This window comes from Muntiacus reevesi, chromosome 3 (assembly GCF_963930625.1).
Source record: "Muntiacus reevesi chromosome 3, mMunRee1.1, whole genome shotgun sequence".
Classification (NCBI taxonomy): Eukaryota; Metazoa; Chordata; class Mammalia; order Artiodactyla; family Cervidae; genus Muntiacus; species Muntiacus reevesi.
The window spans coordinates 185,434,820-185,462,163 of NC_089251.1; the positions used below are offsets into that span (position 1 = coordinate 185,434,820).

At 38.1% G+C, this 27,344-nt stretch overlaps 1 protein-coding gene across 3 annotated transcripts in view; it reads right to left on the reverse strand.

Moving 5' to 3' along the window:
• Positions 1-208: 208 nt before the first annotated feature.
• MYB (MYB proto-oncogene, transcription factor) overlaps positions 209-27,344 on the reverse strand; it is a 34,153-nt gene continuing 7,017 nt past the window's right edge. The window contains exons 4-16 of one of the 3 annotated variants that reach the window (XM_065927771.1): positions 26,473-26,565; positions 26,011-26,231; positions 24,048-24,282; positions 22,747-22,827; positions 22,218-22,313; positions 20,635-20,889; positions 19,156-19,518; positions 17,550-17,692; positions 16,417-16,531; positions 16,201-16,326; positions 15,233-15,343; positions 11,728-11,835; positions 209-325 (exon numbers count right to left, since the gene is read on the reverse strand). In XM_065927771.1, coding sequence (XP_065783843.1) covers positions 209-325; positions 11,728-11,835; positions 15,233-15,343; positions 16,201-16,326; positions 16,417-16,531; positions 17,550-17,692; positions 19,156-19,518; positions 20,635-20,889; positions 22,218-22,313; positions 22,747-22,827; positions 24,048-24,282; positions 26,011-26,231; positions 26,473-26,565 — 2,064 coding nt within the window. Of the gene's footprint in view, positions 326-11,727; positions 11,836-15,232; positions 15,344-16,200; positions 16,327-16,416; positions 16,532-17,549; positions 17,693-19,155; positions 19,519-20,634; positions 20,890-22,208; positions 22,314-22,746; positions 22,828-24,047; positions 24,283-26,010; positions 26,232-26,472; positions 26,566-27,344 lie in introns of all 3 variants that reach the window. The other 2 variants (XM_065927772.1, XM_065927770.1) reach the window with 2 other exon arrangements.

Sequence of the window (27,344 nt, forward strand, 5' to 3'; positions counted from 1 at the left end):
CACTTTTTAATTTTTTAAAAAATCCGTTTAGGTGGGTGAACTCTCACACGATTTCACCCACCTAAATGCACTTGGTGCTTCTCTCAACTGTTGTACCACAACAAAAATAGGCTCTTCTCCCATTCATGAAAAGTTTCATGTAGAGGAATGCTATATTCCAAGTCAACTTGAAGTGTTCTGAAAACCATAATGCTTGTCTGCAAACGTCTCACATGACCAGAGTCCGGGTTGAGAAGGCATTCACGTATTTCCGAGGCTGACCGGAAGCTGTCATCTGATCGTCTGTCTTCCCACATGATGCGGATTCCCAGGCGCCGCTACAAGGCTAAGGGGGTGGGCAGAGAGAGGGGAAGGGCAAGGTCAGAGCGCGAAGAACATGCTCTAGCCCACGCATGGGCTCCCAACCCCACCTGGCCCAGCAGAAAAAAATGCTGACCTCCAGAGAGCAAGTGGGAGACACGGGGAGCCTTTGTCAGATAAAATCTTCACTCTGACAACCAGGAATTCAGCATTCTTAAGTGATATTAATTATCAGAAATTGTTTGTCATGAAGAGAGAAAACCCACTCCAAGCAGTATGATAAGATCCAGCTGTATCTTCATGTTTGAGTGCTTTTTGTCTATGAGCAGATTTTACAGACTTAGAGACAGGAATGAGTCCAGTCCCCCACATACCTAAGGTGAGCTGTGGGCACTGACTCTTTGAGCGAAGTGGTGAGTGCTTGAGCTGCCCACGGCAGCAGCTCCCATAGGTGCCAGAATTGATCAACCCTTACTAAACATAGTACATATTTTTAATCAAGTTAATTACATTTAAATATATCAACTCAAATGGATATTGATCAATGAAATACCAATTAATTAAGTAATTTCTATTTATTAGAAGAGCTTACTTTTTAAAGATGCATTGAAAGATACAGGATGGAACTAATATCTCACAGGCAGCATCCGGATCCAGATTCTTCACACACATGATCTCATTTACACAGCACAGCCACCCTGGGTGGGGGTTCATTCTCTCTTTAATTGAGCAGGAAATGGAGACTCAGAAAGTGCAGATAACTTGCCCAAAGCCAATCAATGGGGAAGCTGTGGAATGGTTTTGAAACTGTGTCTGCCTTCTGCCTAGCCCCAGCTCCTACCTGCTCTCCACGTGTGCGTGTTCAGTCATGTGCGACTCTTTTTGACCCCATGGACTATAGCCCACAGGGGTCCTCTATTCATGTGACTTTTCCAGCAAGAATTCTGTAGGGGATTGCCATTTCCTCCTCCAGAGGATCTTTCCGATCTAGGGATCTAACCCCAGTCTCCTGCGTCTCCTGCATCCTAGGCAGATTCTTTACCGCTGAGCCACCAGGAAAGCCACATGCCCCACATGTCGCTTCAAGCCAGAATATGTAAGATTTGTGCGAGGCCTCTGCTCTTTAGAGCAGTAAGTCTGCCCTACTTAGCTCCCAAGAGTATGGAAGATGCTTACAAAATGAATGTAAATGAACAAGATTTAAAACATAGATAAGGGTGGGTCACCAAGAAATGTGGAAAAAATAAACAATACAAAGAGGTGAGATTTGGATTCAAAATACTCGCCATGAAGTATAATGCGCCAACAAGATGTAAATCTCTAACTCTGAGCTCTCTAGCAGTCAATGCAAAGAGGGAAACAGAAACACAAGCAGTTGTAAGATTTGCTGTCCATAAGCTCAAAAGTAAGTCAGTGGTTTAGAAAAAGCACAGCTATTCCTAGTATTTATATCCAAGTGGGATGTTTCTCATGGACAGAAGAAGAACAAGAAAAGAAAAGGCCTCTGCTCTTTAGAGCCTCAAGTGTCCCTCAGAACAGTGGTCCCTGACCTTTTAGGCACCAGGGATCAGTTACACGGAAGACAATTTTTCCATGGACCAAGGGCGGGAGGATAGTTTCGGGATAACTCAAGCACATTACATTTACTGTGCACTTTACTTCCATTATTATTACAACAGCTCCACCTCAGATCATCAAGCATGAGATCCCAGAGGTAGAGACCCCTGCTTTAGAGGCAAAACGAACCCCTGACACCAGTGAAGTGATGACAGGCAGATGAAAGATTTGTGGTGCCACAGCCAGAAGAAGAGGAGATAGGACGCCCAGGAACAGCCAGGGCCAAGCTCTCGGCAGAGGGCATGAATAGGCAGCATTGAGATCGACAGGTGGTAAAGAGGGTAACCCAGGTGGCAAAATAATATGAAAGAGTCAGGAAGCTGCAATTTGTACATTGCTTGTGGGAGGGACAGGGAGACAAGGAGGAAGGAATAAGAGGATTAAACATGAGTAGCACTCATGTTTCTAAGTATTTTGCATGTATCATCTCATTTAATTCTCACAAACACCTGTGGATTAGGTATGGCTCATTACATCCGTTTTACAGAGCAGGCAATTTTACAGGACGAGAGAACGTGGGCAACATCCTTAAAGTCATCCAGCTAAGAAGTGATGAGGTAGGAGTGTGAATCCAGGTTCTAATGAGTATGTATAAGTTGCCGCTTCGTTCAGAGTTCTTATGAATGGGAAATGTGTGGTCCGGTCAGCAGGGCCTCAGAATGCAGGAAGAAACACTGAGATGAGGTGTTAAAGTCATCAGACTATTTAACAGAGAGGTAGGATAATTCTGAACAAATATAGTGTTTGTGTGGTGATGGGACTTCTTTGCCTAGGGTCTGGAACAAGGTTTCAGCGACATAAGATTTACAGTGCCGTGTTTCTAACTTGTAAACTTTCACAGGACACAAACTAGATTTCCCAGTTTCTGCCCAATCTGTTGTGCCAGCTCACTGCCAACGTAAAAGCACCATCCAAGTTTACACATGTTTACTCTCAAGGCTCAGAGGCTGAATACATAACTTGAAATACTACATAAGCAAGATTGATTATAATATTTTCCTGGAACTGTGAATCACAAAACGACAGGACAAAGATGACATCTGTTCTGGGCTGACTTCTGCCACTGAGTCACATTTAATGTTTTCTAAATAAAATCACCAGGGTAGTTTAAGCATTCTATGATACAGTTCTGAATAAATGGTGTTTCTGTAGTTTGACTCATTGGAAAAGACCCTGATGCTGGGAAAGACTGAAGGCAAAAGAAGGGGGCAACAGAGGATGAGATGGTTAGATAGCATCTCTGACTCAATGGACATGAATTTGTGCAAACTCCAGGAGACAGTGAAGAACAGAGGAGCCTGGTGTGCTGCCGTCAATGGGGCTGCAAAGAGTTGGACATGACTTAGTGACTAAACAACAGTGAACTCTAGTTTGAAGGAAGTGGATTAAATATACATATCTCTCTGGTGTAAATCTGTCCATTCAAATCCCATATTTTAGTTTAGTTGATTGCTCACATGTTGTTGCTAACATTTTTCAGTGCAGCACTGGAACACCAAAATGACACAAGAAACCCAATTAACAAAATAAAATTTAATGGAATCATTGTAATTATTGAGCTTGTGTTTGTAGGAACACATATAGAACATATATGATAATGTGACATATAACAATGTGACATCGTAACATATGACAATGTGAGACAAAATAACAATATGACATATAATAACTACCATTTGAGAGTGAATAATTAAAGATGATGGCTGTCTACCATGAGTACTATGCAGGGCTTAGAATCAATGATGAACACAGAACAAAGTACACTGATAATAAAATCAGATGACTAAAGAAGATGCAGAATATTTTAATATACTAATCTTATATGTAAACATAAAATAAAGATACACACAAAACTAAAAAATGTATGTTTTGAAAGAATACAGACAAACAAATAAGAGGGAAAGGAGAAAAAAAAGTGAAAATGGAGGTAAAAGTGAGGAGCAAGGAAGAGAGGACGGTTTATGTTTTTCTCTAGCTAAGAATTTTTCTACTTAGCTATGCTTCAATTAATACAAAATAAGTTTCTATATTAAATGAAATTAAGTATCTTAAAGTACCATATTAAAAGAATCTTATGCTTGCTTTTGGACTTTCCAGGTTGGCTGCGTGGTAAAGAATCTGCCTGCCAATGCAGGAGACCCAGGTTCAGTCCTTGGGTTGGGAAGATCCCCTGGAGATGGAAATGGCAACCCACTCCAGTATTCTTGCCTGGGAAATCCAGTGGACAGAGAAGCCTGGCAGGCTGCAGTCCATGGGGTGGCAAAGAGTTGGATATGACTTAGCGACTAAATAACAACATGCTTGCTTTTACAATGTCTCTTAGTAAAAGTCAAGTTCTGACACTTGACAATATGATACTTAATTCAGAATTCCCAATGTCTGTTCAGGAGAATCACCTGATTCTCCTGAACAATTATCACCCCCTAGTATATTTTCAACTTGAGCGTCGTGTTTTGTTGGATCTCTCAGATGGCTCATCATTTTATTCATGTTTGGCTTTTCCTCCAGGACCAGATATTTAAAACAAGATCAATACAAAGAATGTACCCTATATTTTAAATTAATTTCTTGAAAAAAATTCAATCAGCCTCTCCCAAGTAGAAATGAAATTTATGAAGAAATATATCAAGTTAACTGAAATATCCAAATTTCAGAAAGCAGCGCATTTCAGGGGCACCCAAGTCCTGAGGCTCATAGCCGAGAGCAGACAAGATGACTTGGAACACCTAAATCTCCCAGTGTAGACAGACAGCAGGGCGCAGTACCCACTTTGTGCAAGAAAAACAGACCGGAACAAAAAGGAGAGCATTAAGAGGACAGCTCCTTTTCTGCATCTTGAAAGTATAAAGCTAGTATTTTTTACAACCAAGAATGGAAAAACTGGTCAGAGCAGTCACATACCTACTTCACGAAAGCAAAGTAAGAGCAGAAGGTCAAGTACTGGGTAAGAAAAGAAATGTTGACGTCCACCAGCCGAAAGGGCAGCTGCCTCTTCTTGTAATTTCTTTCTCCCTCCTTACCTTGAAGCCTTAGGGTCCTAGGCCAACTTTTCAAGCAGACAGAATAGTTTAACAAAGGAAGATTTAAATGTCTTCATGCTAGAAGGATTTTTTTTTTTAAATACTGTCAAGTAGATCCTTGTGTATCCTCCTTATTCCCTCTCTATAAAGGTTAGTTTCACTTACACTAAAGAATTGGTAAGAATTTCTGCACATGAATCCTTGTTAAATGACTAACCCATGGGGCTGTTGCAGACATGTCACTCTACCCTAATTCATTTCAAAGTTAATAATCCTGCCACACATCCTCCTCCTCTTGCCCGCAAGTCATCTCACTTATCCACGATGTATCTTTGACCGCCCCTGGGCAGAGATGAACTGTAAACAGGCTGTCAGAGCTCTAACTGGGATATCCTGCTGAAGCACTTTAAATAAATACTCTGATCCTCGGCAGAAAACAGAAGAAATCAAATGAGACAAAACCATGTCCACAGGTGATTTTCTGTCGGAATTAGATTATCTTCATATTTTTCACTAAGAATATGAATGGTTTTTTTCATCACGTTGAACAAGAACCACTATTGTTGTGACATTCATAGAGCAACTTCACACAATAACTGCTGATATCAACAGCCTTGGCAGGGTATGTGTTGTACAATTTACAGAGCTCATAAGAAACCTATGTAAGTCATAAGAGAATGATTTTGTAAAACCAAAGCAACTTATGAGATGGTTTTACATTTTTCTGTTTCATTTTTAAAAATAATAGCAGATATAAATGGTGTCCAAAAGACTTAAGAATTATGTGATTATTCCATTTAATCTATCCATAGAAAAGACTTTTAAAGTGAAAGTGAAGTGAAAGTCGTTTGGTCGTGTCTGACTCTTTGCGACTCCATGGACTATACAGTCCATGGAATTCTCCAGGCCAGAATATTGGAGTGGGTAGCCTTTCCCTTCTCCAGGGGATCTTCCCAACCCAGGGATCGAACCCAGGTCTCCTGCCTTGCAGGAGGATTCTTTACCAACTAAGCTATCATGGAAGCCCAGAACTAAAAGTCTAAAAATCAGAACTCAGTCTCAAAGAGGCATCTTTTAAAATGTATTCATTATAAGAGATAATGTAGAAATCTTTAGTTTTATCTTGAAAGTCAAGAATAAACCTGAGACGAAGGGTCACTGAGGTAAGGTTAGTTGTTATCAAACTTTTCCTGTGCATAAATGCTGCACAAAACAATCAAATGTGCCCAACTTCAGGATTGATAACTCTCCATAGAAAAGAGCCCTAAAAGTTAAGGGATCAAAGGTGCAGACGGTGCTGGGGGTGCCCCACCCACCAGCGCTTCCACATGCCACCCAGACCTAAGTTAACAATTACTATGAAGAATGGTCTTTCTCCAAATTTGGAGTTTGTCCCCAGTGTCTCTAGGGATATTTTCATCTTACTTGTTGATAGATTCCCCAACAGTTTTAATCACATAACCTCAGTTGTCACAGTTTTTTGGAAGAAAACCTCTTTCCTTAGTAACGTATTGGTTTTAACTATTAAGATTAAAGCAAGTGCCAATTAAAGCAATTATACCTTTGTTGGCCCAAGGAAAATCCAATATCACAGTGTTTACCAAACCCAACCAAACAAACAAAAAAAAAATCCAGGTCTTGTACTCTCTGGGGTAGAGCACTCTGAATTTGAGCTCAACTTTCTTTCCTCACTCATTCAGCCTTTCCAGTTCATCCCAAAACTATATATGGCCAAGTTATTTTATAAGATATATTGAAAGAAGGCTGCTGAAATATTACTAACAGCTATATGAAATTCTGCCAGGGCAAGTGGAAAAAAAGTGACCCAAGGGAGAACTAAGTGAACACAGAGGTATCCAGGGAAGCAGGTCAACAACAGCATACCAACACTAAGAAATGCCCGGAAAGATCTATGTCACATGGAGACGGACTGTTTCTAAGTCTGTTGACATGCCAACACAGGCAGCAGAAAAATGAGAAGACCAGTAAGTCAGTTGTTTGATCTCCATAATACCGAAGAGATCTGACTACCTTTTTTTCAGGAATCAGTTGAATCAGCAATCTCTTTTGGTGACCCACTGACACAGTTCTGCCAGAGTGGAAGAAGGAAGGAGAAAGAACATGTGAGAAGAAATGACGCACCTCAGTGCAAGCGGACTTGGCTGCTGGTGAAGCCTCCCTGCATACGTTTCTAATGACAGGGACCATCTAAAAGAGGCTCCACCAGTGCACGCTGGCGGGAGTGCTGTCATTCTGAAAGTAATATTATATCCACTTGATCTTCACAGCAACCCTGTATGATAAATGGAGGACAAACTACAGTCCCCAGTATACTGATGAGCATTTTCGTTTGAAGAAGTTCATGAATTAAAAACATGCAATTAGAAATTGGTGAAGTCTGGATTAGAACCCAGGTGCCCGTTGTGTGCATGCTAACGTATCACACTTCTTAGCCATGCCGATCAAGCAAAAAGGGTTTGCCTCATTGTTTGAAAAATTCATAAACAATTCATATTAAAGTTAGGAGCAATCCAAAGCACATGGAACTGGAAAAGTGAGTTTCAGCTGCTTGCAATAATACTGTAAGATTCTTTGATGCTGTGCAAACGTGTTTAAGTATTAATAGCTTGAGAAATTTACTTAAATTAAACTCACTTTTAAAAAAGTAAGGCGAAGACAAGCCAAGTCAGGAAATTAAAATTTAAGGCTGTCACTCTGTGGTTACAAAAAAGAGGAAAGAGAGTGAGTAAAAAGCATATGAACACATCTTTTACATTTGGGTTTTAAACGGGAATAAAAGAAAATTATAATTTAAGAGAAAAATACACAAGTTCAGAGGCTTTTAACTTAAGTGTAGTTTCAGATCTACCAATGAAAATGTCTATCTTAGGGTATGTTTATTGGCAAAATGTTATTTATTTCAAAATGTAAAGCAAATCAAAAGCACAGGCAGTTCTTTTCTCCTTACATGCACGGCGCGTGTGTGTGTCTGTCTGTCTGTCTGTCTGCCAGTCTTGGCCCCTTTCAGAGTAACTTTCAAATAGCAGGATCCAGAAGGGTTCTACAGTGAACCTGCCTTTTCCATCCCAAACTGCAAGTTTTCTAAGCTGAGTATCTATTTCCTCATTTGTGATCATTTTATAACCTTCTAGACTATTCTCTACCACCATACAACATGGAGAAACTGGCACAATAATCTGAAAAGCTCACATATTCTGAGCTACCTGAAAGACACAAATATCAAAAAAGTCTCAGAACATTTTTATTATGAGTCCTGTCCCTGTTTGTTTTTAAAGTTAAGGCAACTAAAAAAAAAAAAAGAAGAAATCCAACTATATAATTATGCAGCTGCTGCAAATTCCTTTTTAAAAAAGATCAAGCATAAATAATTTCAAAAACAAATATAACATTGTTTGTGCATAAAATAATGGCTTATACTTGCCTCTAAACATTATAGCTTATGGACTAGAGGATACATGGAAAGCTCAAGCTATTAAAATTCTTTGCTTCTCAATGACAATCCATATAACAAATGGGCATGCCTAGCAGCCTGAGTTTGGTCTCTACATACCCTTTCCCACTAAAAGATCATGGCACTTGGGGAAATGGCTGGTTCCAAGCACAGAGGAAGGAAATGTAGCTATTACATGGATTCATGTCTAAGCAGGGCTTCCCAGGTGGTGCTAGTGGTAAAGAACCCTCCTGCCAATGCAAGAGACATAAGAGACACAGGTTCAATCCCTGGGTCAGGAAGATCCCCTGGAAGAGGGCCTTGCAACCCACTCCAGTATTCTTGCCTGGAGAATCCCACAGACAGAGAAGCCTGGCAGGCTACCGTCCATGAGGTCACAAAGAATCGAACATGGCTGAAGTGACTTATGTATAAGCATATGCACTTACATGTGCATTAGAATCTGAACTATAAAATCCCAAAACAATAACTGCTCTGTTTAAAGTGTTGTGGGTGTGATTAAGTCAGGAACCATTAACACTAAAATGACAGAACGCAGAATTGCCGTGTTGGTGTAGTTGTCAATAAACTTCTCTTGTACCGAAGCAAATGCATTTAGTCAGTTAGATGGACAATCATCTGCAGTATTCACCTGACAAATATTTCATATTTTAGAAGTATCAGAATTTTAAAATATTTTAGGAGTCAAATTTAGTTGTTTTAATTAAATGTACTCTAACGAAATGTCTAGGTTGCTTGGATAAAATCCCATTTAAATTGATACATTTATTAAAAGTACAAATTATAAAATTTCTAGATGATATAAAGTACTCAAGTTGAATGGCCAGGTCAGTTAGCAAATGCACAATATGTTCAACAGTACCATGGCATGAAAAATCTGTTCAATTAGGTCAAATTGAATTATCAATGGAAATATATGATAAATCATAATGGTTTTAACAAAAAGATTACTAAATTGCTTAGAAATCTATATAAATATTGTTGAGCCAGGTTTATATGAAATATAGGCAATATATGCTTAAATATTTAGAATGAATGACCTGATGCATTTTCTAATATTTATCACAAAACTTTGAAACATTTTAGAAATCATATATTTCTATGGTACTAGAAGCTAGGTTTCCATGACACAAAATGAAGGAGATACTTGGTAGGTGCCATTCACTCTTAAAATGAATTAGTTATCTATTATAGCAAGTTATTAAAATATATTTGAGTGGTGTACATCAGTAAAATCATATAGTGTACATGAAAGCATTGACCCCAAAATCAGCTTGTGGTGTCAATTATTTAGGTGGGTGGAGCTGACAACTGCTACCTTCACATTTGATGTGTGTAGGTGGCTTAATCTCAGGATACAATGATAGACTCTGAAGAGTACCAAACATGACTCATTGATATGCTAGAAAATACAGATTAATTAAAAACAGAGCAACTACTTAATACTGAGCTTCAAGGATGAGGAATATTGGATTGGCCAAGAAGTTTGCTTATAAGATGTTATGGAAAAACCTGAATAAACCTTTTGGCCAACCCAATAGTCTCATTAAATAAAATATAATGATAATAAAGTTCCATATTGATTATTTTTTTAATTCAATAGCATTAAAACATTTAAGGTAAGAATTAGCCAACCTATTTTTATAAACACTGATATTGTTGCCAAGTTTTATATAATACATATTTGATATCTGTACTGTGTTTGGCTTAATATATTTTATCTTTGCATAAAAGTTTAGGTTTAGGTTTTGCTGAACACTATCTGGTTAGGTCAAAAGCTTTAGGATTTAGCTTTAGGGAAAGAACCAAGGGTTTTCAACCTCATAATGATAACTGTCCCCAAATATATTTACATGTTGCAATTTAGCACTTAGAATGCACTTTTTCTTACTACTATAAATATGTCAGATCCTAGCCTAGGTTACAAAATTACATAAAAATTAATTAATTAAAAGCTTAATAATAAAGCTTAATAAATACACTAATAGCACTAGCCAAATCCTATCCTCTGGAAACCCAGGGCCAAAAAATTCAGGGAGGAAGAAGGCAAGAAAAACAAACAAAAAAAGCGTTTTCATTCTGGATCTAGGAGTAGCTCTAGGTAAAATTTTGTAATGGGTGACCTTTGCTTTCTTCTAATTTCCTTTCTGGGTTCCCCCTTATGCAGAGTTTGTTCTTTTCCTCATCTCCCAATTCTGTGCCATATTCTGAGTCTTCTTCACACTTCTACCCAGGCCTGATCAACTCAGGAAAGACTCTGGATCCCCTCAAGGACTGTCTTTCCCTAGCCCACACTCTAATCAATGGTCATCTTTTATCAAAGCAGTAGGATCAGTCCAAGCAGAGCAATCTGATGGAATTAAGACACAAAGTGTGCCTACAGCCCTTCTAGCTGTATTTGCATTTCTTAAAAATAATGCTAAGTATCACAAATGCTTTAAAGGGGGTAGTTTTAAGATTCTTCTAATTTGGAGAGTGCAGGCCCACCACAGTGACAAGAAAGCCCATCCTGGAACAGGACACTCTTTCAGATCACACCGTCTCATACTGTGCCTTCCCTCACAGGACAAATATGACTTTTCCCTTCCGAATCCAGGTTCTCTATATGCTCCAGGGTTTATGGTTTTTCCCTCAGTGTGGCAAGGGGGAGATGAAGCGGGGTGCTTTGCAGGTGGCTGGGTACTGTGTTATTTAATGCTGGGAACCGCTGTAAATAATTTAAGGGAGCAAATTTGCATTCTTATTTACATTTGGTTCAGGATTAATTTGGAATTTGTTGTATTTCATCGACACACACCTACTTCAGAAAAAGGGAAATCTCTTTTGATATTAAAACCCGAGAGCAGATGTTCAACCAGAGATTAGCCACATAACACTGACAGTTGACTTTCTCATTCTGATAGTCAAATATGTTGTAATTCTTTTCTAGCTATCTAATTTCAAACTTCATTGAAAATCTAAACAAGGTCTGAGCTTTGATGGCTTAGTGAGGGAATAGAAAAAGTAAAACTTTTGAAACTAAAAGTAAACTATACCAATTATTTAATAAAACCTTTAAAAGCAGAAGAAAGAGATACTGTCACATGTGATTAACAATCTTAGTCTCAGTAAGAAATGCTTCACTTCATCATTCTTTGGAAGCTTGCTCTAATAAAAAAATTTTCAGTGAGTCTCATGAGCGGCAACAAGGAATCTTAGGAGTCTTTTAGACATTGGGAATTATTTAAAAGCATCACTACACTACATCTAAAACTTTTTTTTTTTTTTAAGTTTTATAGTGAATGACTTTTTAGATACCAATGCTGGAATAGTAATTACCTGCAAGGGACTTGCCAGGGACCTGTTTTTAGGTACTGTAAATGCTTTGAGAACATTATCTTCATCTTCTGATACTGGCGTCATTAAAACGGAACTTGTAAGAATATTCTAAAGGGAAAAAGAATAATTTGAAATTGAAATGAGGTAGGATAATAAGGGGACTGACAGAATTCTAACACTTGAAAGAGTAGATTACTATGAGTTGACACACTTTAGCAGGAAAAAAATGCAGGTATCTGCCAGAAATTCTCTGCCCAATGAGCTAAATGGAGAACTCAATTCTGCACTAACCCTAATCCCACTGGGGCAAACATCACTAAAACAAAAAGCTTTGAGGTCCCACACAGTTCCAGGAATGAGGCAGGGCACTCAAAAACATCTACTAAATGAGTTGATAAAGACACATCTTTAAAATGAAAGATTTGCTAAGCTCTGATGAGAGAACTGCTCATTTCATATAATGGTAAGAAATCTTTCCGAGTTACAGATTAAATGGTAGTATAGTTTAAAGGTGAAAAGAATGGAACTTAGACCCAAAGTTCTAACCGAGAACCACCACTTATAAGCTATACACTCTTAAGCAGTGACTAAGCTTCCTCATGCCTCAGTTTCCCTACTAGTATAATGGAAATGACAATGTTACCAGCCTTGTAGGGCACTTGTGAGGGTTAGATATCTGAGTTAATGCATCTAAAGCTCTGAGAATATTAATCACCACTCTGTACACACTGAATAAATATTAGCAATTGCTATTACCTCTGATTCTTCATAAGAGAAAGGGTCATCATTCACAAATTACAAACTTTTAAAATAATGGTTAACTCAGATCTGAAAGAGACACGTGCACCCCAATGTTCATCGCAGCACTGTTTATAATAGCCAGGACATGGAAGCAACCTAGATGCCCATCAGCAGACGAATGGATAAGAAAGCTGTGGTACATATACACCATGGAATATTACTCAGCCGTTAAAAAGAATTCATTTGAATCAGTTCTAATGAGATGGATGAAACTGGAGCCCATTATACAGAGTGAAGTAAGCCAGAAAGATAAAGATCATTACAGCATACTAACACATATATATGGAATTTAGAAAGATGGTAACGATAACCCTATATGCAAAACAGAAAAAGAGACACAGAAGTACAGAACAGACTTTTGAACTATGTGGGAGAAGGTGAGGGTGGGATGTTTTGAAAGAACAGCATGTATATTATCTATAATGAAACAGATCACCAGCCCAGGTGGGATGCATGAGACAAGTGCTCGGGCCTGGTGCACTGGGAGGACCCAGAGGAGTCGGGTGGAGAGGGAGGCGGGAGGGGGGATCAGGATGGGGAATACGTGTAACTCTATGGCTGATTCATGTCAATGTATGACAAAACCCACTGAAATGTTGTGAAGTAATTAGCCTCCAACTAATAAAAAAAATTAAAAAAAAAAAAAGAAAATATGATCTGGCAAAAAAAAAACAAACATGGTTAACTTAGAGGAAAACAAAACAACTACCAAGCTATGAAAAGACACAGAAAACATTTAAGAGCATATTACTAAGTGAAAGAAGCTAGTCAGGAAGCTTCATACTGTATGATTTCAACTATATAATATTATGGAAGATGCAAAATTGTATAGACTAAAAAGATCAGTGGGTGCCAGAAGTTGAGGGAGAGGGCAGGATAACTAGACAGAACACGGAGGACCTTCGGGGCTGTGAAACTACGCCCTATTATAGTATAACGGTGGATAAATGTCAGTATAAATTTGTGCAAATACATAGAGTGTATAACACCAAGAGTGAACTCTAGGGTAAACTGTGGGTTTAGGGTGATGATGTGTCAATGTGGGCTCATCGGTTGTAACAAATGTAACCCCCTGGTGGGTGATGTTGCCAAGGGAGAGGCTGTGCATATGGGAGGGTGAGGATACCTGGAAAATCTCTGTTATCTTTTGCTCAACTTTGCTACTAACTTAAGACTGCTCTGAAAAATAGTCTGTTTTAAAAAATGGTCATAACCAAAGCAATGCAACATTGTGTATGATAAAGGGCATTTACTACATACACTATGACTAGCACTATGCCCGATACAAAGAGTCTGACAGGACTGAGCATGCACGCACACACTCAGATGCTACAGAAAACCAAACAGGAGACAACTTACCAAGGAGGAAATACAGGTATCCCCTGCTATTCAAAAGTTCACTTCACACCACTTCACTCTGATGAAAGCCCTACATTAGTATTTATTTTCATGAATGGCTAACCAATAGAGATCCAAAGAGAATTTTTGCTTTTGTTTTGCAGCCAACTATTACAGAAGCAGCACATACCCTGAGCAGTGAGGATGGCACCACCCGTTCCCTCCCAGGCAGTACACTCAGCATCTCAGCATCAGGTGCCACAGTTTAGAACTAGTATGAGCATCTTCATCTCAAGTTACATATTTTTATTAATTTTTGACTGAAGCATAGTTGCTTTAAAATATTATATTAGTTTCTGGTGTACAACATGTACAACATGCTATTTTTATACATTATACATCATACACAGTTATTATAAAATACTATCTTTCTTGTGTTACACATTGAAAGCGAAAAATGAAAGTGCTAGTCACTGAGTCATGTCCGACTCTTAGTGACCCTGTAGACTGTAGCCTGCCAGGCTCCTCTGTCCATGGGATTCTCTAGGTGCTATACATTATATCCCTGTAATATTTATTTTATACCTGGGAGCCTGTACCTCTTAAACCTCTTCACCTGTTTCATCCTTCTCCCCACCCCTTTTCCTTCAGCAACCACTAGCTTGTACTCTGCATCTGTGAGTCTGTTTTTATTTGTTTCTTTGTTTTGTTTTCTAAAATTCGATTTATTTTTTGCACCTGTTAGTAAGATAAGTCCTAACGTAAATTACTTCTTTGCTTTATGGTGGCTCAGTGGCAAAGAATCCACATGCCATGCAGGAGACCTGGGTTCAGTCCCTGGGTTGGGAAGATCCCCTGGAGAAGGAAATGGCAACCCACTTCAGTATTCTTGGCTGGGAAATCCCATGGACGGTGGACCCTGGTGGACTAAAGTCCATGTGGTCACCAGAGTTGGACATGACTTTGTGACTAAACCACCACCAAAGGTTTCACAGGAATGCTCTACTTTCAGATCGCAGGAGAAACTTGTACTACTTTTAGAAGAAAGACAAGTAAATTAAAAGATAATGTAAAAATTAGCATTGTTTTCATGGAAATATGTATTCACATGCCATAGATTTTTTTAAGTAGCCAGGACTCTCAACTCATGAGTGAATAAACAACAAACAAGTCTGCAGTAGAACAGAATCTATTTCCAACACGTGAACAAAATCTCACTGTATGTTCAACACTGATGATCATAAGAAAATAACGTGAGAGAATACTGAGAAGTATGATGCACGAAAGAGTGCCGAAACCACAATGGCCCCACATGCCACACACAGGGTTCTGGGAGCCAGCATCTTACAACACGGGGTGTACTTACTGGCACATCTGCCACAGACGACGCCTGCGTGAACAGCTGAGTGTTCAGACTCTCCCCTTCCCAGTGGTTTGAGCAGAAGAAGTTCCCTGCTTTATCGGTTGGAGATTCCACCTAAAAGCAAACAGGAAGTGCTTTGTTCTTTCTAGAGCTAGAACGTCCCAAGAAACAGTTACACTCAAGAGTCAGTATCAGTAAGATGAAAAAAGTCTGAGGATCTAATGGGGAACATAGTGACTATAGCTGATAACACACTATTGTATAGTTGAAATCTGCTAAGAGAGTAGAACTTAAATGTCATCACTGGAAAAAAGGTAAATATGTGAGGTGATAGATATGTTAATTAACTCAATGGGGGAGAATCCTTTCACATGTATATCAAAACACCACATTGTATACTTCAAATGTCTTATAATTTTGTCAATTATATCTCAGTAAAGCTGAAGAAAAAGTCAATCTCTGGCCAATCTCTCAACCTCTTATCTTCATATGAAAATAAATTCAAAAGGCTCGGTATCTAACCTGCTGGAAATGCTTCCTGACACCAAGCTAAAACTTTGATCTTGGCAAGTTAGATTCCCTTTCTTTTACGCTATGAATTAAAGAAACCATTATTTTATTAGTTTCAACTCTCCATGATAGCCAACAATTAAACATCTATGTATCAGTCAGTCATCTATCCATCTCTATATCAGTGATTTTAAAAAGTACAATACAAAGCAGCTTCCTTCTCTTTCCTCTGTCCTTTCTAGCATCTTTTCTGTTCAAACAGGAAGGAAATGGAAGTGGCTTGGCTTCCCAATTACAAAGTGGCATGCTATGCTGCCAAGCCTGGCGGTACCTCTTAACAGCATCTTATATGAAAATATTGCATGAAACATGATGTTCCACAGTGCCCACGCCAGACACGTCAGGCTGCCCACAAGGAACAAGAGAGCAGGGTTGTTCTTTTCAAAGGATCCCATGTTTACCTCTTGTTTGATCTTCTTCAGTAAAGGTTGCCCATTTTCTTGAAACTCAGCAACAATCCCAGATTCATCAGATTCCTGTTTGATCACATCCTGTAGGTCTTCTACTAGATGAGACGGTGTCTGAGGCTGAAGGAAAGATTGGGTACATTTGCATCAAAGGAAATTTTCTATCTGTATTAATAAACCAACTAACCCAAGAAATCTACTAGAACTTACTAGCATCTTCAGGGGACCATATTTAATTTCTTGAGCTGTGAGTGCATGTTTGAATGGTGTAGGAGTTCTTGGAGAGCTTTCTAGAATTGACCTTTTGATAGCTGGAGTTCTAAAGCTTTAAAAAGAAAACAAGAATTGGTTCAATATGAAAGATCATATGTCTCTTAGGTTTCTCTACCTATTAAATGTAATATTCTTCTACTAAATACAATAAACTCTTATTGATATAGAATAGGGTCTGCTGATGGATCACATATGTATTATTAAGGAAAAGATAATATGTCTATCATGTATTTCCAAATATTTCAAAATATCATACCCCAAAACTAAGAGCATTAAAATATTTCTCATCTTTCTTTAATCATTCTGAAAATACATGTAGTGACTCTAAACCTTTAAAATGAGCATATGCATTATGAAGATCTGATGTCATTTACAAATCAACTTTATCTATTCATTATCTTTAACTATTCACAACAGAAAACATGCTAACCTTTGAAAACTAAAAGGTTTTTATAACTGTTTTTAAAATGCATTTTTGGTATCAGAAATAATAAAATTGCATTTTTAAAGGTTTATTATAATTTATATTGATATTCTCTGGCATTTCTTTGAATTGGTTAAGCCTTTACTGAATATAATCAATGGCTTAATCATTCCTTGACTTTTAATCATATACTTTTCCTGGGGATGGCAAAACAGGTCCAATCTATAGATAAATTTCAGAAAGAAAAAATAAGATTTAAAAATATAAACTAAGTAAAGAAACATACTCATTCCAAAGTTTATAATTAGAGAGGAAAGGATGTTGAAAATCTTGTTTTCAATGAAAAAGACTTACTGAACAAACAGAAAAACTGAATGGAAAAGTTATATTAAACCTTCCTCTAGATATATAGGAAACTGTGAAGAGAACTACAAAACATAGTTTATTCTCTCCCACTTCCACCTCTAGGTAGCTCTAACATGCCCAGGACAGACATATTCAATGTGGAAATACACATGATTATGAACATAAAAGTGGATCAGTAAATTATGCACATATAAGTAGATCAGACACTTGGGGACTATTTTCTATTAATTAACTATAAGTAAATAAAACAAATAATTTTTTTCTTGAAACAACGACTTACATAGTATTTTCCTTTTGAATTTTCACAGTCTGGTCTCTATGAAATGGAGTTGTAACAGTCAATTTGTGACCATTTAGTGGGGTGGAAGTTAAAGAAGGCATTTCCAAGTCTAAGTTTTCATGGTTATTGGAAGTGTTTAAGAACTAAATACGAGAAGAAAGAAAAAAATACTTAAGTTAAACAGTGATTCTTTACTCAGCCCAATTTAAAAATCAATGTTAACAAGTAGGTATGTTTTACTGACCCACTATATGAAATAATGATGTTAACAAGCACATAGCGTTTTATATCAATTTAGCACCCAAGATTTGGAATACGATTTGCAAAAAAACTTCCAAAATCCTAAGAAAACATTCTCAATAAATGACACTTGTCATTGAGGAGAATGAGATGCAATTTTTATTAATGCTAAAAGTGTTGAAGTGACTTCTTTTGGAAAGTAATCGTTTTTCTTTCATACTTTTTTTTCTCTTTAGTCATTTAGGAAACATCATTGTATAAAATTGACATTATGTAGAAAATTCTTAAGTGATAACCTGTATCTCTCAAAACATGTTCTGGGAAAGTAATAGGTGTTCCTCAAATGGTTTTAAGGTAAAACAAATTTGGAAAACATATTGTAATCTCTTGGAAATTCACAATGCACATTAGTGTATTAAAAACTTTGAGAGATCCTGCAGTAAAGAAACTGCCTTAATTTTGTTCAGTTCAGTGTTTCCCAAACTTATATACCTGTATATTTAGGTATTTTTCTGGAATATCATTAAAGTCTTACAGAACTAATATACTCCAGAACAGAATCTGGAAAATATAAGTGAAAAATAAGATCAGTTTTTTAGTGGGCATATCGTTTGCTCACACTTAGAGTTATTCTTAAAACAGACTCAACAGACATAACTGGAAAAATGTTTTAAAGTGCCAAATTAACTTCAAATGTTTATATAGTTAAGGAACACAATCTTTGATAAGAATTATAATTTCTATGCCTTAAAAATGTATATGAAACAAGAACATTCATTGGCAAAAAAAATGTGCTAATAAAATATTATGGCATGACTCAGAAGAGCCAATGCTGGGAAAGTGAAATTAAAACGTACGTTATTTTTCTTAAGCATTTGTTCCTCATTTTCTTCTAAAATTTTTTCACTTAAAGATGGATTGGAACCTTTAAATTTTCTAGTTGCACTTCAAATGTTACCTAAACATTTGGTCCCCTCCTCCCCTGGGTCAGTGAATCATGTAATAATAAGTGAACATAGAGACAGAAAATCTGTTAAAGTTTTTAAAGGGAGGGAAAGGATGGGAGACAAGGAAGAAACAGAAATGTTAAACTCCAGTGTGGAAGGAAATAAACGCACATCCCATGCAACTAACCATCCTTCAAATCACCAGAAAGTCAGAGAAAGAACTATGACAAAATCATCAGTCTACAGACAGCCTAAACTCTCGGAGGCAGTATGACTTAGCAGCAGCTAGAGGCAACGATGAACGAAATCAGTGAAGACAACAGTAATTAGTCATTTGTTCCAAAGGATTAGTTTCTAGATTATTAAGGCTCAGGTGTCTGTTGAAAATTAGTAACAGCTGTGCAGAAATTGCGCTCTACCTGCGAGGGGGAGAATGGTAGGCTTTTGACAGGGGAACGCTTGGGAGTTGAACTGCTGACGTCAGCAAGTACCAAGGAACTAGAGTGTCCAGAGGCTAAGGGGCTGGCCTGGCCCCGCTTTTTTTGAAGGATGACCCGTGGAATTGTGCTGGGCCTCGCAGGAGGGAAGGGCTTGGGCAGGTCAAGTGAACCCTCACTCAACTTGCGTCTGCTCGCCCTTGCGCTAGGCTCTCCTGCAGGTCTATTCACACTGCCTTCTCTCTGCTGAAGCTGGAGGGCTTTGCCTGCATCGTGTTGGCTAGGTGAAAAATCTGCTTCTTCAAAGAATTCAAAACTGCTGAGCTCACCCCACGATGAAGCATCCTGAAACAATGTGGGAGGCACAGAACTTTGAGACTGTGTGCGTGGTGTGTGCCATCACCTGAAACACAGCACTGAGAAAGATGCTGAATGCAAAGAAAACACCTGGCCCCCTTGCTAGACTTCCTGTGAAACAGCCTGGAGATTGAAACAGTTGTTCTGGCACAGAGCATGGTGTGTCCCACATGCTGCCTCGAGGCTGGCCCTCCCAGGCGCTGCAGGGAGCTCCTAGTACTCTATCATTTGCATGCAGTTCAAAGCAAAAAGAAACCCTCTTGGGTGGCACATCTTGGCAATGTTCATCCTCTGTCTGATGGGCATGCAGTAAATGCGTTTTAATCAACTGGGAAACAAAGAAAACGAATCGTCAGTTTTTCTGATGCTGAATTCAAGTTTGTTTCACCGGAGATGGTTTGTGTCAGTGAGCTAGTTGGGACCAGTATTCAGTAATCAATGTTTGTGGAGAAAGCCATGTACCACCAGAGAACTTATTACCACTTCAAATACATTGGAAGATTGCTTTAAATTCTAAATATTTCTTTAGTGAAGTGAAGTGAAGTGAAGTGGCTCAGTCGTGTCCAGCTCTTTGCGACCCCGTGGACCGTAGCCCACCAGGCTCCTCTGTCCATGGGATTCTCCAGGCAAGAATATTGGAGTGGGTTGCCATTTCCTTCTCCAAAATATTTCTTTTTATTTTATTTTATTTTATTAGTTGGAGGCCAATTACTTCACATCCAAAATATTTCTTAACGTAATTCTTAATGAGCTATCCAAAAGCAAAGCACAGTTCTAGGAAAACACAAAGGAATAAACAAAGTTTAAAAAAAAAGAGTTTAAAATAATCCAAATATTCCTATAGCCCAAGCTCTACTTAAAGGTAGACTTTACTATTTTTATAAAAATGCATTTTGAAGGAAATGTGTGAAAAGCTACCTTTTATGCGGGTAGCCTAAGAAATCAGATATTGAAGAAACACACAAAAACTAAAGTCACACTTATACGTTTACATTACTATATGCTAATAACACAATATTCGCTACAGAAAATGGCCACGATTTGAGAAGTGGGTTTCCTAATTCCTCTTCCCAAAACATTAACTTGCTTATAAATTCTACTTACAGAATCTATAAATTGAAGTGTTTCTGCAAATTCTAAGAGGTTCTTAACATTGTCCAGGATGGTGCCTTGGTGGACGATCATGCACCTGGCAGGAGAGGCGCTTTCTTCAGGTAGGGAGCCGGGATCCGCGGGCAGAGATGGAGTGGAGTGGTGCTCTTCCAAACAGGAAACAGGTGCACTGTCTCCATGAGGTCTGGTGTGGTCGGCAATGGTGGTGCTGTGCCAGCCGGGGTAGCTGCATGTGTGGTTCTGTGTCTAGCGAGGGGGGTGGGGGAATAAAGAAAGAGCGGGGAGAAGAAAGGGAGAAGGAACTTAGCAATGAAGTTGCATAAGGTATCAGATGCTGTTAGAGGAAAGATAAAAGCCATTGCATCATCCAGAACTTGCGCCTATGAAACAGTTGTCAAGATGTTTCCTTTTATCAATGCAAGACCCCACTTTTTAGTAGTGGTATATAGCCTGTCATCTATGGATGACCTTCATTGTCATCATTTTGTTAAAATTGCAAACTGAGGGACTCTGTTACAAGGAACAACTCTCATATGGACTGTCTTAAAGATCTACTTGAACATAATTTCCAAAAGGACCATGAATGTTTGTTGTGAATTAAGTGGGCTATTTTTCTCACCCTAACCTACACAAGGGCTGGAAGGAAGATTCAAAAGTTAGAGTTTCTTTTATCTGCGTATATTCTTGTGGCTTCTATTCCTTTTTAATGCTGCAGATTGCACTGATGCAGTAAAGAGCTGCCAAATCAACGTGGTTACAAAAGCAGAAGAGCAAATTAACAGAAGTCTCCTTTCAGCATGACCACGCAACAGGAGAAATTGCAAAACATCAACTAAAGTTAAAAAGTGGTCGAACTATCAAAGGCACATAATCATTTTATTATTTAACCAAAAAGAAATCTACTCCTGAGGATACCTACTGGGTATCGTATCTTTTATTCTCTTTGTTGGTTAACTACATATGTTACAAAGTACAAGCTGCTTTCCCAGTTTGCCGTCCAGTCACTAGAAAAGATGTCAAAGTTCAATAATGGTCCACATGGCTTTTGTGCATGCAAACAAAAGAGGGTCACTTACTTATGGAGAGATTTGATATATATATATACATATATTTTACATGGATATACTGGGCATACACCAAATCATGTCTGAAATGATAAATATGAAAATCTAGCTTAAGAAAAATAATAGAAAAAAACTCAATGAATAGGCACCAGACACACAGCTTTGTAAAAAAAAATTGCAAATGTTCATTTTTTTCTCTGCTACTCACTAAATTGATTACAGTCCTTCTGAAGAAAAAATAAATTGAGTAAGAGACTCACAAATGGATATTGAGTTTCTACGGCAACACAAAAGGACGACTTCCAAGTTAGTCAACACTTTATCACAATATTGGGATACCGACTGCATTTTATTACAAGCAACCTCTAGTGTTTAAACATTGTTAGTGGATATATGGAGTCTTGATTAGTGTGATAGTTAGAGATAAAGGAAAAGATATAGAAGAACCCTGGGGTCAACCCATTATCCACCGCTGGGATCAAGCACGCAGAGACAGCTTACTGGAAGAGCCTGCTGTCCTTTGAGTTCATTCTCAGTTGACATTAGAAGCAACTCTAACTCCTTTATTCGCTTTTCTTTCTCAGGGTCTTCATCATTATAGTGTCTCTGAAATGAAAAGTTAAGCAAGAAAAAAACACAAAGGCCTGGTTGGTAGCTGTAAATACACTGGTCATGGCCTGCGGTTCACAAGGGACCACACAGAACCCAAAGAACCCTGGCATGGAACCAACGCCAACCGAATCCGGCCACTCTAGAAATCTCTGTGAGTTATCCCAGACGTAAGGGAGGGATGCGAAACGTGAGGCTCACGGAGATGCTGACAGAGGGGTTGTTTCAACTTCTAACATCAGAGAACCAGAGGTTCCGGCGCTAATTCAATCAGGAAGTGTAGGCTGCTGGCCAGAACTCCGCCCGTCTTTTCACTGTCCCCCATTTTTTTTAACTTCAGTGGATCAGGTGGAAATAAGTGTTTGGAACCAGAGCTGTGCCTTGAGCAACTAATGAGCTTCTTTATGAAATGATCTTACAGCGCACTTACCTGAATAGCCGCAGCAGCTGGCTGAGGGACATTGACTATATTTACATGTAATGCTACAGGATATGGGACGTGACTGGAGACCTACATCAAAAATGAAAACAAAGGCCGAGTCATTCATGGTTACATGCTTCAGGGGACTGGGTGGCTTCCTCCAGTTTCACTCTAAGACTAAGGGGAAAAAAAGCACTTTTCTGATAAAATTCACAAAGCAAAATAAACAAAATCCAACTCTAATTTGAAATTTTAGCGCAACATTTAATAATATTAAAGCAACACAGTGAAACAAATTTAAAATGTTCATCAATTCTGACAGGAAGTATTCCTTAGAGAAAACCAGGAAGAAAAATATAATCTAAAATACATTCATGAGTGTATGAAAGAAGTTTTGATGCCAAAAATGGCTGCCACTAGCTGTTTATAAATAAAAATATTTTTCTGTGAATTATTATGAGTTTTAGCAAAGAGTACAGCAGCTTTTAGGATAGTTCATTCATCTGAGACTTTTTAGGAAAGTCTGCAGTCAAATTTACAGACTAGGCAGAGAAAGTAAAAACTACTTGGGAATATGTTTTGCATAGAATTTGCTTATGAGCTCTGAATTCTTGGATAAATTTCACCATTTATTATTGTTAATTTTAAGATTCAAATCTTGCAATCTTGATTTTTTTCTCTTTATTCTTTACCTCCCCATTATGAAAATGTCTTTCCATAAATATAAATATCAAGAAATGAAGAAAGAATCTCACTGATTCAAAGGAGGATAAAAAACATCAGATGTCAGTCATGAAACTGCTCTTGATTCTCAGTAAGAAGGTAAACACTTACTGAATGAATAAATTAAGACCTTTCAGCTAGATCACTACCAGAGCTGAACTTACAATCATCTGTTAAATTTCAATGTCAAACTATTTCCCTTTTAAATGTAATATTACACTCTTTATTTTGGCAGAGAAAAGTACTAGATACAACTGCACCTCCAAGCCCTCATTCTTCTTCAGCAATACCTTGTTAAGTAAATTTACATACAAACGCTAACTTCAAATCAGACTTGAAGCAGCAAGTTAAAACCAAACAACCTGGATTCTAGTCTGGACAATCTCTATGAGCTGTGTAACCCTGGACAAACCACTTAACATCCTCATTTCTGGATTCATATTAGGGATAAAAATACCTACCCTTCTCAGCTGATCATGAGCATGTTTATGAAAACTAAATACTCACTAGAAATTATCATTATTACCTGGAACTAGTAACAAAATAACCATCTCTCTCATTAAACTGAATTCTCAGGAACAGCTTACATTTTGTGCTTCAGAAATGTGGTAATAGGAATAGTCACTGTTAACTGAGGGTTGGCCAGCTGGAGGGAGTTGAGCTGAAGGTGGAGCATGCGTAAAGCCCATCAAATGGCTGTTCTTCTGAAAGTTTGTGGTCACTGGTGGCTGGCTGGCTTTAGAAGACTCCTGCAGATAACCTTCCTGCTCAACCTTACGACGCATTGTAGAATTCCAGTGGTTCTTGATAGCATTATCAGTTCTGCACAGAAATATATCACATATTCATTTTACAAACAATTTCAACTCAGATTACAGTTAATTGACAGAAAACTGTTTCTAACAGAGACCTTTTTCTCGGTCCAGTACCAGTGTTTTTGGGTTCCTCTCTTCTCTACCTCTTTAAAGCATGCTGCCCTAATTAACTAATTAAAAACACAGAGCTTTCTCTAAATTACATTAATATGGAAATTCTATAGTTTTATACAAATTTTGAAATCTTTTAGCCATTTGTTTCCTTGTTAAGTGTATTTTCAATACAATACCTTTCATGCTTATTTGATTGTGGTACAGAATCTAATACAACTTAACTTAACAACTTAACAAGTTAACTTAACTTAACAACTTAACTCTAATACAACTTAACGTCCTGGTTGTTCTAGAAAATTACTCCTCTGAGTTGCGGACCCACATACCCATCACAATAGGCACTCAGTAAAGTTTGGTGAGCAATAATGATGTTGCTGCTGCCTCAATGTCTATTCTTTATCTAGAACAGTACTAGCTAGAGATTTTGAGTAAAAAAATCCTCCCACTTTTCAGAAAACACCTAAAATTGTTCCAAAAGCAGGCAGAGGTGATATTTGTAAAATGGCATCCAGAAAGGAAAGAGGCTAACTCCCAATATATTTTTAAACTGCAAAGCATTTTTACTAAAGTTTTTCAATTCTCAGGAAAACAGTTTCTCAATTCAAAAAAAAAAAAAAAAAAAACCGTTTTAAGCCTCTTTTTTACTATTTCAGTGGGGGTGGGGGAATGCATGCTAAAGAAAGAGGAAGTTCAATCGCCCCTTAAAACTTCAAAAGAATCAACAACATATCCTCTCAAACCATATGGGATAAAAGGCCCCCCTTTATCAACCTCTTGAATTCTCTGAGCTTATACTGGACCAGGAGAGAGGAAATGCTTCAGAACATCACAGGAGAATACTGAATAGGCCGTCTGAGGCAAGGCCTTCTTTGAACGACCCTTTCTCCACTTTGGGTCACGAAGCTGAAGAATAAAAGTATTTAAAATATTTCATATCTTATGATATTTTATGAAGATTTATAATAAATAGTATCTCCCCAACTAAACATCTGTTACAAACTGTTTAAATGGGGAAAGTGGGACAAAAATGAGCTTCCAAAGATATCCCTCAAAATGAGGTCATTTTCATGCCTTGTTCATGAAAAAGAAAGCATAACAACATGATTTAAAAACCTGGAAGCAGTATGATAATTCGAGAGATACAGCCTTTCTTTATTCAAAAGAAAAAAAATTAAGCCAAATGGTATAATGAAATGAACATGGTATCAGGAAAATGGTACCTGAACTCCTTCTGGTCACAGCCAGCTGTATGAACTCAGACCAAACTGTTAACCCTTGGTTTCCTTCTATGTATTTAGAGTTTTGAAGTTTCCAAAGTGCCCTGATATATTTCATTTGGTACTAACATTGGCCCCGAGAAGTAGGTTATAACCCGTTTTGCAAATGGGTAAATTGAGGCTGAGGAAACTTGGCTCAAGCTCATGGTTGGGCGGATTCTGGAAGTCCTGAACCAGATAACCTCTAAAGTCTCTTCCAGTCTTAAAAGCTATGGATCTGGTCTATCTAGTGAAACACACACCATCGATAAAACGTAATTCACTCACCATACATTTTAAAACAGAATGTTCCACACCCGTTCCCTCATTCTTCCCAATCAATGTATTTTTTGATATGTTATTACCGTCCAGGCAGTAGCTTTGCGATTTCTGCCCATCTGTTCCCCAGTCTCTTGTGTGCCTGGTAAATAATTCTGTCTTCCTCTTCTGTCCAGGAGGTTTTCTTAACTTCTGGATTCAAGTGGTTATGCCACCTCTCCCTACATTGTTTTCCAATTCTCCCCTTTAAGTGCTTGGCAATAACAGACCAACGTTTCGGACCGTATTTCTGTACAAGCTCTATCACCTTCAGATAAACACACAAAAATAACCTATGTTTTAATGTTATGTAATGAGTCAGTGTAATCATTCTTCATGTTATCTTTAGAAAATTTCTAAAAATCTTCTTTCATTCATGGGAAATATGGGAACGGAGACCTCAACTTCCTGTTTGCACACTTTACCTGTTTCTTCAAGCTGGGAAACATTCAGCAATGTTGGGGGCTACTCGTAATTGTGATTCACACACCAACGAGTAAAGAACTTACTCTCTGATCTTCCTCTTTGGTCCAAGGACCCTTGATGAGCTCAGGGTTTAGTACTTTCTGCCATCGGTGCTGGCACTGCACATCTGTTCGATTCTAGGCAAATAAGATGAAGCATGCACTGTCACATGAGACATGATGTGATAAGCACATGAATACTGTTGTCATATAAATCCCACGTGGGCAATATACCATGAAAACATTCAAGAACATTTTAGGGCATGTTTGGAAAGCCCATTACTTATAGCTCAAGAACACACAAAAGAATACATCAAAGTTGTATCTGAAATTGGAAGTTCTCCCTCCTGAGGGAAACAGTCCTGCTATGTGATCTAAAGGATCATCATACAGCATACTTGGCTGTCCATTTAACTTAACCTTAACCTCATTGTGTTGCTTTGGAAGTACCCACGTGGATTAAGACTTCTTGGAGATTTTATATTGATGTTGGACCTTTATGTTGACGTTGGACCACTCTAAATGGCATAAGTTTGATTCTCATTCAGGCTAAGAGATGTGCTTCAATTTAGAACCAAAGTGTTAATATTGCAGAAAAAACAAAGATGAAAAAAAAATGAGCCCTATTTTATAAGAGCTTATAATCATGTAAGTAGTAAAAGACAAACATATAGTTAACTAAGAAGGTGAATTTGATTCCTAGGCAAGAAAAGACCACAGCAAAATGATACTGGGGTGGAAAAAAGGAGTGTCTCCTGAGAAGGAGAAATTACGTTTCCTTAGAAATAGGTCTGGAAAAGTTCTTGGCATAGACTTTGAAGGATGGATGGAACATTTTGAGAGGCGGCATCACCAGGGACACAAGTTCTCAGGAGGGAAAGCAGAAATGAATTCAACCAAACCGGCTTACAGAGAGG